This window comes from Macaca mulatta, chromosome 2 (genome assembly GCF_049350105.2).
Source record: "Macaca mulatta isolate MMU2019108-1 chromosome 2, T2T-MMU8v2.0, whole genome shotgun sequence".
In the NCBI taxonomy this organism is placed as follows: Eukaryota; Metazoa; Chordata; class Mammalia; order Primates; family Cercopithecidae; genus Macaca; species Macaca mulatta.
Genome location: NC_133407.1, coordinates 98451317 through 98464377, shown reverse-complemented (window position 1 = coordinate 98464377; position 13061 = coordinate 98451317). Strand labels below are relative to the sequence as shown.

Genomic DNA, 13061 nt, shown 5'->3' with positions numbered 1-13061 from the left:
CATGTATCAGGTAGAGATGGGTGCTAAGAATAAAAATAAAGGAGGGGAAGTGTTGGAAAAAGTTGCAGCTTTAGTGAGGGTGGCCAAGGAAGGCCTTTCTAGGACGGGGCATCTGAACAGAGGCATGAAGGAGGTGAAGGAGTAAGTCTAGGGGAAGAGCCTTCCAGGAGAAAGAACAGTGAGTGTGAGGATCCTGAGGGTGCCTAGGATGTTAGAAGATTCGCTCCAGGCCAGTGTGAATGGAGCAGAATGAGTAAACAGATGAGATCAGAGCGAGGGAATGAGATTAGAGAAGTCATGGGATGGGGGTAGGGGAGTGGGGAGTTTGCAAAGCATGTTAAATTTTATAGGTGATTAAAAGTGTTTATCTTTAGCCAGGTGTGTGGCTCACACCTGTAATCCCAGCACTTTGGGAGGCCGAGGCAGGTGGATCACGAGGTCAGGAGTTCAAGACCAGCCTGACCAATATGGTGAAACTCCGTCTCTACTAAAAATACAAAAATTAGCCGGGCATGGTGGTGCACGCCTGTAGTCCCAGCTACTCCGGAGGCTGAGGCAAGAGAATTGCTTGAACCCTAGAGTTGGAGGTTGCAGTGAGGCAAGATCATGTCACTTACTCCAGCCTGGGTGACAGAGGAAGACTCTATCTCAAAAAAAAAAAAAAAAGTGTTTATCTTTTACTCCAGAGAAATGGAGAACCATTGACGATTTTGAGGAGGGGAGTGATGTGATTGACTTATGTTTTAACAGAATCACTCTACTCCGGGTGCGGCGGCTCATGCCTATAATCCCAGCACTTTGGGAGGCCGAGGCAGGCAGATGACCTGAGGTCAGGAGGTTGAGACCAGCCTAGCCAACATGGCAAAACCCCGTCTCTACTAAAAATACAAAATAAATTAGCTGAGCATGGTGGCAGGTGCCGGTAGTCCCAGCTACACGGGAGGCTGAGGTTGGAGAATCACTTGAACCTGGGAGGTAGAGGTTGCCATAAGCCGAGATTGTGCCACTGCACTCCAACCTGGGTGACAGAGGGAATGCAAGCAGGGATACTGGTTAGGAGGCCATTGAAATAATCAAGGCATGAAATGGTGGTAGACTTGTGCAGGGCAGAATCATTGCAGGTGGTAAGAAGTTGTTAAATTCCAGATACATTTTAAAGGTAATATTGGTAGACTGAAGCAAATCTCAAAAGAGTTATCTGATTCAACCTGGAATCCCTGGCATATGGACTCCCAGTAACGGTGAGGTCATCCACTACCTTAAGACAGCCATTCCACTGCTGGAGGTGAGGCTGGAGAGGGCTTCCTTCCCGAAAACAGGCACTCCTCTGTCCGCCGGGGAATCGTTTTCAACTCAAAACCTGCTTCTGCTCCCCTTCTCCCTCAACCCAGCAGGGAGGCCAAAATAGCCAGTCCTCAACTCCTCCCTTCCCTGCATCCTTCTGCTTCCTTCTGTCCCCCGTACCTGGCCAGGACAAGTGGAATACCTATCCCATACAATAGACCTTCGAGTATTTGAAGGTGCTATCACATCTCCCCTAAAATCTTCTCCAAGCTAAAATTTCCCTATTCCTATGCTGGTTCTCATAAGGCAGGATTAAATATCCACTTTGAACAAACTCTGGTTTGTCAATGCCATTCCTGAAATGTGGCACAGAACAGAATCCATCCCCTATGACGCTTTAAGTGTCCAAACGTGGCCCAATCAGGAAGACCTCAGGAGAACTTTTTCTTTATGAAATCTGCCAACTCTGCTTCTATTTACATAGCCCAAGACTGAGTCCAATTCTTGGTTCCTGAATTACATTTTCTCATTAAATCTTGGACCCAACCAGATTCACAAGTTCTTTTCTATTGGAACTTCTGCCGAAGCCTCTCCCCACCTTTGTGCCCACTTTCTTACCCTCATCTACTGGCCTATCCTGTAGTTTTACAATGGATTGTTTCTTAATTTAAATGAAATATAATTTTTTTAAATCCCTGCTGGGTTTTAGCTGGCTATTTTGACCCAGCATTCTATCTGGTGGAGGTAACACTTTTGAACCTTGCTTCAGTCTACAACATGTCCTCCCAAAGCAATCTTACTATGAACATCTTAGCTGGTGCCTAAGTGGTGCTAACGTTGACACCAAATTCCTCTGCAGTCTGGTATGTTTCAGCAGGGCTCTCAGAACACTGACTCATTGGCAGCCAACAATTCTGTGAGGTTTTTGATGGAGCCTGGCCTCAGTACCAAAGGGCTTATTCATCAAGTAAACATATTCCTCATGAGTTTCCTGTTCACGGACTCCTGGGCAAAGGGCTGGACCATGGTAAAAAGGAAACAGAGGAGATAACAAAAGGAATCAAGATCGTGGTACCTGAGCTAAGACACACACAGTAACCCTCCATGCAAGAGAAACTGGCCTTGAGTGGGGAGATGGATCCCAAGTTGCTAAAGCTGTGGGGATGAGTGATAAGAAGTGACAGGAGAAACCTGCCTTGGTTTGTAAGTATTTGTGGAAGTGATAATCACAAAGAGGGATAAAAACAGGAGTGCTTTCTATGCATTCCAAGTTAAAGCACAGAATAAGGGAGAGAAGGTGGGTCCAGGAGAAGTCAGTGTTAATGAACTTTTTGCATACCTCCAGCTTATGCATGCTCTGTGCTTCTCGTGAGCTTTGTGGTCGAGACAGAAATAAACTGAGCTCCTCACAGAATGCCAGTTACTGCACCAGCTTCTTCTCTTGCCCTGCCCTGTCCCTCTTCCCACTGGGCTTAATTTTGAGTTCAGCTCTTAAGGACACACTTTTGGTTGTCTCCTTTTGATATTTTCTCCCTTTGCTATTTTCTAGGAGATGGATTGCATTGTCAACCAAATGCTGCATATTGCCCAGTACCTGGAGTGGGATCCCACAGAGCTGAGGCCTGTGAGTTTCTGTAAGGATGGGGTGGCTTTGGAGTGAGCTTCTGAGATGGGAGGGGGACACACTCGGGACATGAATGAGTGTTTACTCTGCAGGTGCTCCCAGACTCATCTTCTTATAGGCAGCTTCTTTGGAGTCCTGCACTTTACCTCCCACCTCTCTGATAGGAAAAATGTAGGCATCAGGAAAATGTGCAGACATAACTGAAATAACCATACTAATCTTTTCACCAGTGCTAAAATGTTATAACAGAAATTCATCAGTCAAAGAATTTAGAGAGAACTGTAGAGATTTCTGTTAGAAAGAATTGTAGAGATTTTCCTCAATCACCAGATAAAATGAATTATAATAATTACATTTGGGGGCTCCTATGTGTCAGGTATTTTATTATTCACTTTACATTCATTTTCTCTAATCCCTGCTACAGTGTTGCAAACACAACAATATTATTTCCATTTTTACAGATAAGCAAACCAGAGCCCACAGAGTCAGGGTGACTGACCCAAGGCCCAAGGGCAGAGCCAGACCTGGAAGCCTGACCTCCTCACTCCCAATCTGCTCTATTCACACTTAACGGGAGGGGAAAGGGTAAAACACAAACCAGATAATGCAAGACCAACAAGACAGCAGAGGCAGAAGGCAGGTAGACAGGTTGATGATGAAAATGGACAATGATTGCTCTTCGGATTCCACAGATATTGAAGGAGATGCTGCAAGGGATGGACTACGACCGGGATGGCTTTGTGTCTCTACAGGAATGGGTCCATGGAGGGATGACCACCATCCCATTGCTGGTCCTCCTGGGGATGGATGACTCTGTAAGTCAACAAGCTGGAGTTCAGAAATCTCTTGCCATTCAGGAACATTGGGCTCCACATTAATATCCACATATCACTTTGGCTTCTGCTCCAGACTGCCCAACAGATGTGCCATGCATTCTAGACCAGCCCCAAAGTCCTCTCTATTCACATTATCTTGTATCCATTAGTGCCTGAAATATATTCATTTGACAGACATTTACTACGTTATTACTACATTAAAAATACTGCTGTGAGGGCACACAGACACAATATCTGCCTGCAAGAACCTTATACTCAACCAGGCAAAGGGCCACAAACTTCAAAGAAGAATCCTGTCTTTTCAACAAATTAGGTTTAAAAATGCTAAGAAAATTGGGGAAGGAAAGGTGAGAGGAAAGAAAGAAGGGAGAGAGGAAAAAATACTGACTTGTTGTAGGGGTGGCTTCCATGAGTGTATCTTATTTAACAATCAAAACAACCAGATAAGGTAAATATTTTTATCCCAATTTACACAGATGGAAAACTGAGGTTCTGACCCTAAGGAGCAAAAGGAGGAGTGAGGATTTGTCTCTGACACCAAAAATAGTGCGCTTTGTAATATCTCACACGTAAGAGTTAGGCCAGTGGGAAGAAACCTTGGAAGGTGTTGACTTGTCCCTGAAGAATGCATGAGATTTTGATGTCCCATTCTTGAGAATAAAGAGCAGGTGGAAAGACCTAGAGAGAGTTTATGGCTTGGAGAACAGCTTGATTAAAAACACAAATGAAAGAAAGTTCTGGGTGTGTTAGGCAAATCTCCCATTTGATCAGAGTAGGGCATATGTGTAAAGGCTTAATGTGAAATTGATGGTTATATATACCTTCATCTGACCCAGTTACTGCATTCTCTACCTATTTACCAAGTGAACTCACTTCCATACATGAGGTAGGGAAGACTAAAACTAGTAGAAGCACAAATGGTGACATTAAGCGTCTACTAGTCACACTGGTGGTGTGACAACACTACTTTGAGATTACAGATCTCAAAGATTACACTTCTTTCACACTATTCCATAGAGAGGAACAGAGCAGCAAGTGCAGCTGGGTGAGCCTCTAGCTGATCAAGTTGCCTATAATATCTTCATTTCATAGCTCTGCAATTCAGGACTAAAGCTGAGCCCCCATTTCTGAAACTCAAGAACTAAGAATTGGGCTGGGCGCGGTGGCTCAAGCCTGTAATCCCAGCACTTTGGGAGGCCGAGATGGGTGGATCACGAGGTCAGGAGATCGAGACTATCTTGGCTAACACGGTGAAACCCCGTCTCTACTAAAAAATACAAAAAAAAAAAAAAAAAAACTAGCCGGGCGAGGTGGTGGGCACCTGTAGTCCCAGCTACTAGGGAGGCTGAGGCCGGAGAATGGCGTAAACCTGGGAGGCGGAGCTTGCAGTGAGCTGAGATCCGGCCACTGCACTACAGCCTGGGCGACAGAGTGAGACTCCGTCTCAAAAAAAAAAAAAAAAAAAAAAGAACTAAGAATTGTACAATCATTTCATAGCATGTCCAGTGCTTTCTAAGCGCTAAGGAGAAATCAAGGAACCAGGATCTACATGACCCCCTTCTCATTCCTTAGAACCCTAGAAAGTCAAGCTGGAAAAGATCTTTGTGGTCCCTGGTTGATTTCCTTTGTTTTACAAACTGAGACCCAGAGAGGTGAAGGAACTTGCCCAAGGACATCCACTGAACTGGCACTAAAGATCATCCCTCTTACTCGGTCATATCACACCTCTCACCCAATGATCCTTTGCCAAGAAGCTTTATGTACAAGAACCCAATCTAGGAACTGGAGGAGCTCAGATAAGTTAGATATACTTTCTGCTGATTTTACTCACTCAAGATTATACTCAAATCAAAACGGAAGTTCTGCTTGGTTGCTGTTCCAAAACACCATTTTTTTTTCTCATTTAGGGAATAAAGATGGGACATTTTAGTTACAGGGAACCAATTTCCATTTTCTGTTCTACTTTGGACTTGCTGAGGTTCAGAATACCACCAACTCTTTGCATGGAAAAGACCCGCTGTTTTGTGACTGGAGGAAGGAGGGCCCATCTACTTCCTCAGCGTTCTCCCCAGTGTCTCCCCTAAATGCCACATCAGCCTTGCAAAAAGCTCTATTTTACATCAGGAAAGTGGCCAATGCAAGTTTAGTTTTATTAATCAAGAGTTTTGTGCACTTATTTTTAAATATGTACTTTAAAATTTTTTGACACTATTTGGGGTTTTGGAGAAAGCCCCCATCAATGTCTTAAAAGTCCATGGCTTCTTGGGCTTTTTCAAAACCCACATACAATCACTGAAAAGTCTGGGGAATCGCTGAATGGGATATTTGCAAAACAGACTCTCTACCAGGGAAATCGTAGCAGCAGCATAAAACCTGGCGAGCACAAGGAAGGCTCCTCCCACATTCTGCAGCCACCATCATGTGGAAAGGAAAGAGCCACATGATGGTGCTATAACCCAAGCAGAAACATTACTTTATCCCTAGTCATGGTCCCTGCACTTCTTATATCCATAAAAATAGTAGCTGAGAAAGGGGGATCAGCTAACTGACTTAGCTACTAGAGGTGTTTTCAGATACATTGACAGCCCTTTGGGCTACATGAAGAAGTCTGCTGAAGAGTGCTATCATTTTCCTTCCACCCATACAGGAAAACCCTGGCTTGCGAAGTAGAGAAGAGGGATGGAAAGAGCATGGGCTCTGGCCAGCAAAAGACCCAAGTTTGACTCCTCCTTCAGTCCTTCATTATCTGTGTGGGTTTGGGCTAGTTACAGAACTTCTCTAAATCTCTGTTTCTCATTTCTAGAATGGGAGTAAATCTACCTCCTTCCATGTCAACAAACACTTTTTAGTTTATTTTGTGTCTCCCAGCATCTGGAATGAAATAAGAACTTAATGAAAGTTTAAATTTACAACGTGTCAGGCATTGAACTAGAAGATTTACTTACATGATATCACTTAATTCTTACAAAAATCCCTTGAGGTAGACCTTGGTCAAATGAGTAAATGAATGAATCAGTCTTTTGGTAAATCATTATCAATTTGTGAATGCATTTACTAAAGTGGAGACCATTAGATAAGAGGGTTTTAATTCTATAAAACTCATATCCTGGAATAAGCAGAGTTTGAGGTAAGGAGAAGAAAAGAGCTTCTCTGTCCCAGAGGAGGAAGCTAGCATTTGGAAAAGAATGTGAGCTCCTCTGGAGATCATAACAGAAGCCTGGGCACAGGCCGAGGTCTGGTTGCAGTGACCAGCTCGAATGCATATGCACCCCAGAATTGCATTTGAATTGCATTTGAGTCCCGCACATTGGACACTATGTCCATGACCATCGGTCCTCATCACCTTACCGTAGCTTTTACTGCTCATAAAACCAGCCCAAGAGTGTTACCTTGCGATGGAGCCTACGAGAAAGGTTCAGGGATCGCACATGCAGGAGGGACGTTCCTCCAGCCACAGCCTCAAGCCGTGCAGTGCTCCCCTGGGGTGGGAGGTGGGAGATGCGGTGCTGCAGGAAAAGTGTGTGTCTGTGTGAGGCTTGGTGTGCCTAGTAGGTGGAGGTGATTTCACTTCTGAACAAAGTCAGGAGGAGATGGTCTAACCCTCTCTCTGTCTTTTTACTATTTTATCTGTGTACTGAAAGCTGATAGGAGGAATACATTGTTTTTTACTAAACTCTTTCATCTTGATTATCACACTAGTACATGCATACTGTAAAAAATTTGGAACGCACAGAAGAAAGTAGAAATCAGAGAATACAATAAATCCATATTGCTACCAGCTATAGGCAACCTCTATTAACAGGTTAGTGAAATTAATTCCCATCAAAGATCTATTAGATAAAACTCAAATCATAACATATCATCGAAATGGCATTCTGTTTTTTCACTTAGCATCGTATCATGAGCACATTTCCATGCCATTAGATAGTCTTATAAATACCTTTTTGATTGCCACCTAACATTACATCAGGTGGATGTACTGCAATTAACCTTTTGGTAATTTTGAGACCTTTAGGATATTTCCAGCTTTTCATTATTTTAAATAATGCTGGGTTCAGCATCCGGCAGGGCCCAAAAAGGCTCATCTGACTTTTAAAAATTATTTCTTTAGGACAAAGTCGAAGAGGAGAGATTGGTAAGTCAAAGGTTATAAACATGTAAAGGATCAAGATAGATAGATAGATGATAGATAGAGAGATAGATAGATAGATAGATAGATAGATAGATAGATAGATGATAGATACATAGATAGATGATAGATAGATAGATGATAGATACATAGATACATAGATAGATACATAGATAGATGATAGATAGATAGATAATAGATGATAGATACATAGATAGATGATAGATAGATAGATAGATAGATAGATGATAGACACATAGATACATAGATAGATACATAGATAGATGATAGATACATAGATAGATGATAGATAGATGATAGATACATAGATACATAGATAGATGATAGATAGATAGATAGATGATAGATACATAGATACATAGATAGATGATAGATAGATAGATAGATAGATAGATGATAGATACATAGATAGATGATAGATACATAGATAGATGATAGATAGATAGATAGATAGATAGATGATAGATACATAGATACATAGATAGATGATAGATAGATAGATGATAGATACATAGATACATAGATAGATGATAGATAGATAGATAGATAGATAGATAGATAGATAATAGATACATAGATACATAGATAGATAGATAGATAGATAGATAGATAGATAGATAGATAGATAATCAGATTGTTGTTGTTCAGTGTATGCTTCTGCCAGCCATGTGGGAGAGGGTTTATTTTATCCCACATACACATACTCCCATTCAGATGTTTCTTGCTTTTAATATTTGCTAATTTTTAAAACACACACAAAAAAACTTTGTTTTTATTTGTATTTAAAACAGTAAAAAAAAATATCAATAACTCATCTTCCAAATATTAAAAAAAAGTCTTATTTAGGAAAAGGAAGAACGTGCAAGAGGCAGCCCCTGGCTTCATCCATCTCAGGGTGGCCAGCTCGGGATCTCACCTCCTATTACCCCTGCAGGGCTCCAAAGGGGATGGGCGGCACGCCTGGACCATGAAGCACTTCAAGAAACCAACCTACTGCAACTTCTGCCATATTATGCTCATGGGCGTCCGCAAGCAAGGCCTGTGCTGCACTTGTGAGTAAATTTCCTTCAAACCTCTTTCCCCCAGGCACCATCTTGCTCTGCACGTGGTTGGTTGATCCATTCCAGAGAAAATGTTGGTATTTCTGCTTCCCAGCTTGAGGGACCACCCATATTGTTCCAACAGAAGGAATAAAGTGAGGCCTTCATGTCCCGTTTTTACTCTACCCAAGTCCAATGGACAGGTCTTGGACTATTTATTATTAGAGGCTTTTTATGGGCCACTGACTCGCTAGAAAAAATTATTAAAGTTCGCATATAATTTAAAATTTCTCATACTACTTTTATTTGGGTTTTCTAGTCAATATTTATTCTGGATATGTTCAGAGGAAACTTATTTTTAAAAAACTAATAAGCATTTGGGGCCAAGTATGGTGGCTTACACCTGAAATCCCAGCACTTTGGGAGGTGGAAGCAGGTGGATTGCTTGAGGCCAGGAGTTTGAGACCGGCCTGGCCAACATGGAGAAAACTTGTCCCTACTAAAAATACTAAGGTGCTGGAAAGGATGTGGAGAAATAGGAACACTTTTACACTGTTGGTGGGACTGTAAACTAGTTCAACCATTGTGGAAGACAGTGTGGCAATTCCTCAAGGATCTAGAACTAGAAATACCATTTGGCCCAGCCACCCCATTACTGGGTATATACCCAAAGGATTATAAGTCATGCTGCTATAAAGACACATGCAAACATATGTTTATTGTGGCACTATTCACAATAGCAAAGACTTGGAACCAACTCACATGTCCATCAATGATAGACTGGATAAATAAAATGTGGCACATATATACCATGGAATACTATGCAGCCGTAAAAAAGGATGAGTTCATGTCCTTTGTAGGGATGTGGATGAAGCGGGAAACCATCATTCTGAGCAAACTATTGCAAGGACAGAAAGCCAAACACTGCATATTCTCACTCATAGGTGGGAACTGGACAATGAGAACACTTGAACACAGGGCGGGAAACATCACACACCGGGGCCTGTCATGGGATTGGGGGAGGGGGGAGGGATAGCATTAGGAGATATACCTAATGTAAATGACGAGTTCATGGGTGCAGCACACCAACACGGCACATGTATACGTATGTAGCAAACCTGCACATTGTGCACATGTACCCTAGAACTTAAAGTATAATAAAAAATAAAAATTAAAAAATAAAAAATAAAAATACTAAGAAAAAATTAGCTGGGCATGGTGGCATGCACCTGTAATCCCAGCTACTCACGAGGCTGAGGTGGGAGGATCACTCAAGCCAGAGGTGCTGGGAGGCAGAGGTTGCAGTGAGCCGAGATCGCACCACTGCACCCCAGCTTGGATGACAGAGTGAAACCCTGTCTCAAAAACAAAAAACAAACAAACAGAAAATCATTTTACATTCTGTAAATGCAATGGGAATTAAAACTCTACCGTTGTTTCACTTTTTAATTCCTTTAGTAAAGTCAGAGTGGAAAGGTGGGAAAAACTACAAGTGGTAGAGGAAAAAGCAGAGAGGAAGACTAGGAAGGCGGACAGGAGAAAGGGATGGGGGAAAAGAGTGATAAGGAGTAGGAAAGAAGGGGTCACAGGGAGCAGGAGGAGAAGGCAGAGGGGCTGCAGCAAGAAGGCATGGCAGGCACCAGAGTATGTGGGTGCAGAGCCCTGCCACCCACCCCATGATGTGGACAGTGACACTCAGCCTGAACCCACCAGAGACCAGGGAGCTGCTGCTGCAGGGAGGCCCCTTGGCTGATCCAGGTCGAAGAGCTTCATCCAACACGCGCATGTGAATGAGGCAGCAAGTGACCTCAGCCACAAAAGTTGCCTTGGCAGAGCTGGACCCACTGTCCACAAAGACCAAGCATCAACAGGCTGAAGAAGGGGCCCACCAGGCCTGGCATGGTGATTCATGCCTGTCATCCCAGCACTTTGGTAGGCCGAGGCGGGCGGATCACAAGGTCAGGAGATCAAGATCATCCTGGCCAACATAGTGAAACCCCGTCCCTACTAAAAATACAAAAATTAGCCAGGCATGGTGGTGTGTGCCTGTAATCCCAGCTACTCAGGAGGCTGAGGCAGGAAAATCACTTGAACCAGGGAGTTGGAGGTTGCAGTGAGCCGAGATCATGCCGCTGCACTCCAGCCTGGTGACAGGGTGAGATCCCATCTCAAAAAAAAAAGGGGGGGCTGCACCAGTCTCCCCAGTGCCAGTTCAAACCCAGCTGTCACCCACATTTTATAGATAGATCTCATTCCCATTAAGTTCCAGGCCCATGGGCCTCTGCTGTTCACATAATGGTAGTAAAAACAACAGCAATAATATATGGAGTAGCTACTCTGACCCAGACACATGATGCTTTACACAAACTGTCTTATGTACTACTGCAACATCCCTGCAAAGAGAAAGAGGCCGTTTTCTTCCCTTTTTACAGAAAACCCTGAATTTCAGAGAGGTCAAACAATTTACCCAAGGTCATGTAGATTGTTACAGGGGTCTACCTAGCCTTAAAAAGCCCTGGCCTTGGCCGGGCCCGGCGGTTCACGAAAGTACTTTGGGAGGCTGAGGCGGGCGGATCACCTGAGGTCAAGAGTTTGAGACCAACCTGGCTAACGGGGTGAAACCTTGCTTCTACTAAAAATACAAAAAATTAGCTGGGCATGGTGGCACATGCCTATAATGCTTATAATCCCAGCTACTTGGGAGGCTGAGGCAGGAGAATCGCTTGAACCCTGGAGGTGGAGGTTGCAGTGAGCCGAGATCACGCCATTGCACTCCAGCTTAGGCAACAAGAATGAAACTCTGTCTCAAAAAAAAACAAAAAAAAAAGCCCTGGCCTTTCTATCCACTCTCCAATGTCCTGGGCATGCAATACAGTGGCACTGGCATAGCCAGGAGGATGATGCTGCACACTCCCCTTCAGCAAAAAGCGCCTTTCCGGGGATGTGTTCCTGCAGCATTCACTGCCTACAGAGGGAGTGAGGCAGGTGGAGGTGCTGCCGCAGCGGATAAGCAGTCTCCTCCAAGAACGATTGCAGACTATTTTGAATTTCCATTAGAAAAGCCCAGCCCCCTGTGTCCCCTGCCCCTCACCAACCACCCAGAGGGAGGTACAGGCCTTGGCTAGGGTGGGAGGGCAGCTGGGCCTCTTCTACGTGGCCATTCACAAGCACCTGCCTTGATTTTTTTTTTCTTTTCAGACTGTAAATACACTGTCCACGAACGCTGTGTGTCCAAAAACATTCCTGGTTGTGTCAAAACGTACTCAAAAGCCAAAAGGAGCGGCGAGGTTGGTGACGTCTACTGCCTTGTTCTACTGCATGCCTCATCCAGGAAACATGTCCATCAACATGGATTCCTGGGCAGGAAGGCTTGCTGGGAGCTTCCTCCAGTCCCTTCTCTGCCTTGAGGACCACCTGTAAACCATCTCGTTCATTCTTCAATCCATTCATCACCTTCCTGGTGCCTGCTGTGTGCCAGGCTCCATGCTAGGGGGTACATGGGTTGTAAGAGATGCTACCCAGCCTGCTCAAGAACTGTGCTGTCTAGGAGGAGAGACAGGCATATACGCAAAGAACAGAGTAGTGAGATGTGTGCTACAGTAACACAGCTGTGTGGGAGGTACAGTGCAAGCACGGGGCAAGTTGCACAAAGGAGCTGGCGTTGCAGTTGTGTCTTGAACACAAATTGGGAGGACTTCATGAGACATCGAGAAGGACCAGACTCTCCAGGCAGAGGAAGCCTCATGTGTAAAGGCATGAGACGTGGCTTATTCCGGGATCCATGCTTGGTTTGTCGTAGCCGGAGTGGAGGATGCTTAAAGGAAAGTGGCAGGAGATGCACTCAGAAAGTGGTGAGATCTGGCCTGAAGCAGGTCTTGTGAGGCCAGCTGAGTGAGAAAGGCGTTTTCTGTGCAGCCGGGGGCTACTGAAGAGCTTCAAGCACAAGAAGATGTGATTGAGTTTGTGAATTAGGTTAATAGCTCTGAGTGTGATGTGGGAGAGAAATCAGGGGAGGGAGACTCTTCCAATACTTGAGGCAAAAGGCAGTACTGTGCTGAGGGCCCAACTGTGGTGGGATCCACACTCACTGCTGTAGGATGGTCCTGTGCTGAGGGTCCCCCGGGCCA

At 44.2% G+C, this 13061-nt stretch overlaps 1 protein-coding gene across 19 annotated transcripts in view; it reads left to right on the top strand.

The window, feature by feature from the left end:
• The window catches only part of DGKG (diacylglycerol kinase gamma), a 211807-nt gene that overhangs the window by 77063 nt on the left and 121683 nt on the right, over window positions 1-13061 (top strand). For 18 of the 19 annotated variants that reach the window (XR_013413764.1, XR_013413761.1, XR_013413759.1 and 15 more), the window contains 4 exons: window positions 2834-2908; window positions 3601-3723; window positions 8829-8946; window positions 12133-12221. Coding sequence is in view for 13 of the 19 variants with exons in the window: in XM_028843920.2 (XP_028699753.2) it covers window positions 2834-2908; window positions 3601-3723; window positions 8829-8946; window positions 12133-12221 (405 nt within the window). In the remaining 6 variants the exon portion in view is untranslated. Of the gene's footprint in view, window positions 1-2833; window positions 2909-3600; window positions 3728-8828; window positions 8947-12132; window positions 12222-13061 lie in introns of all 19 variants that reach the window. The other variant, XM_077992020.1, reaches the window with a different exon arrangement.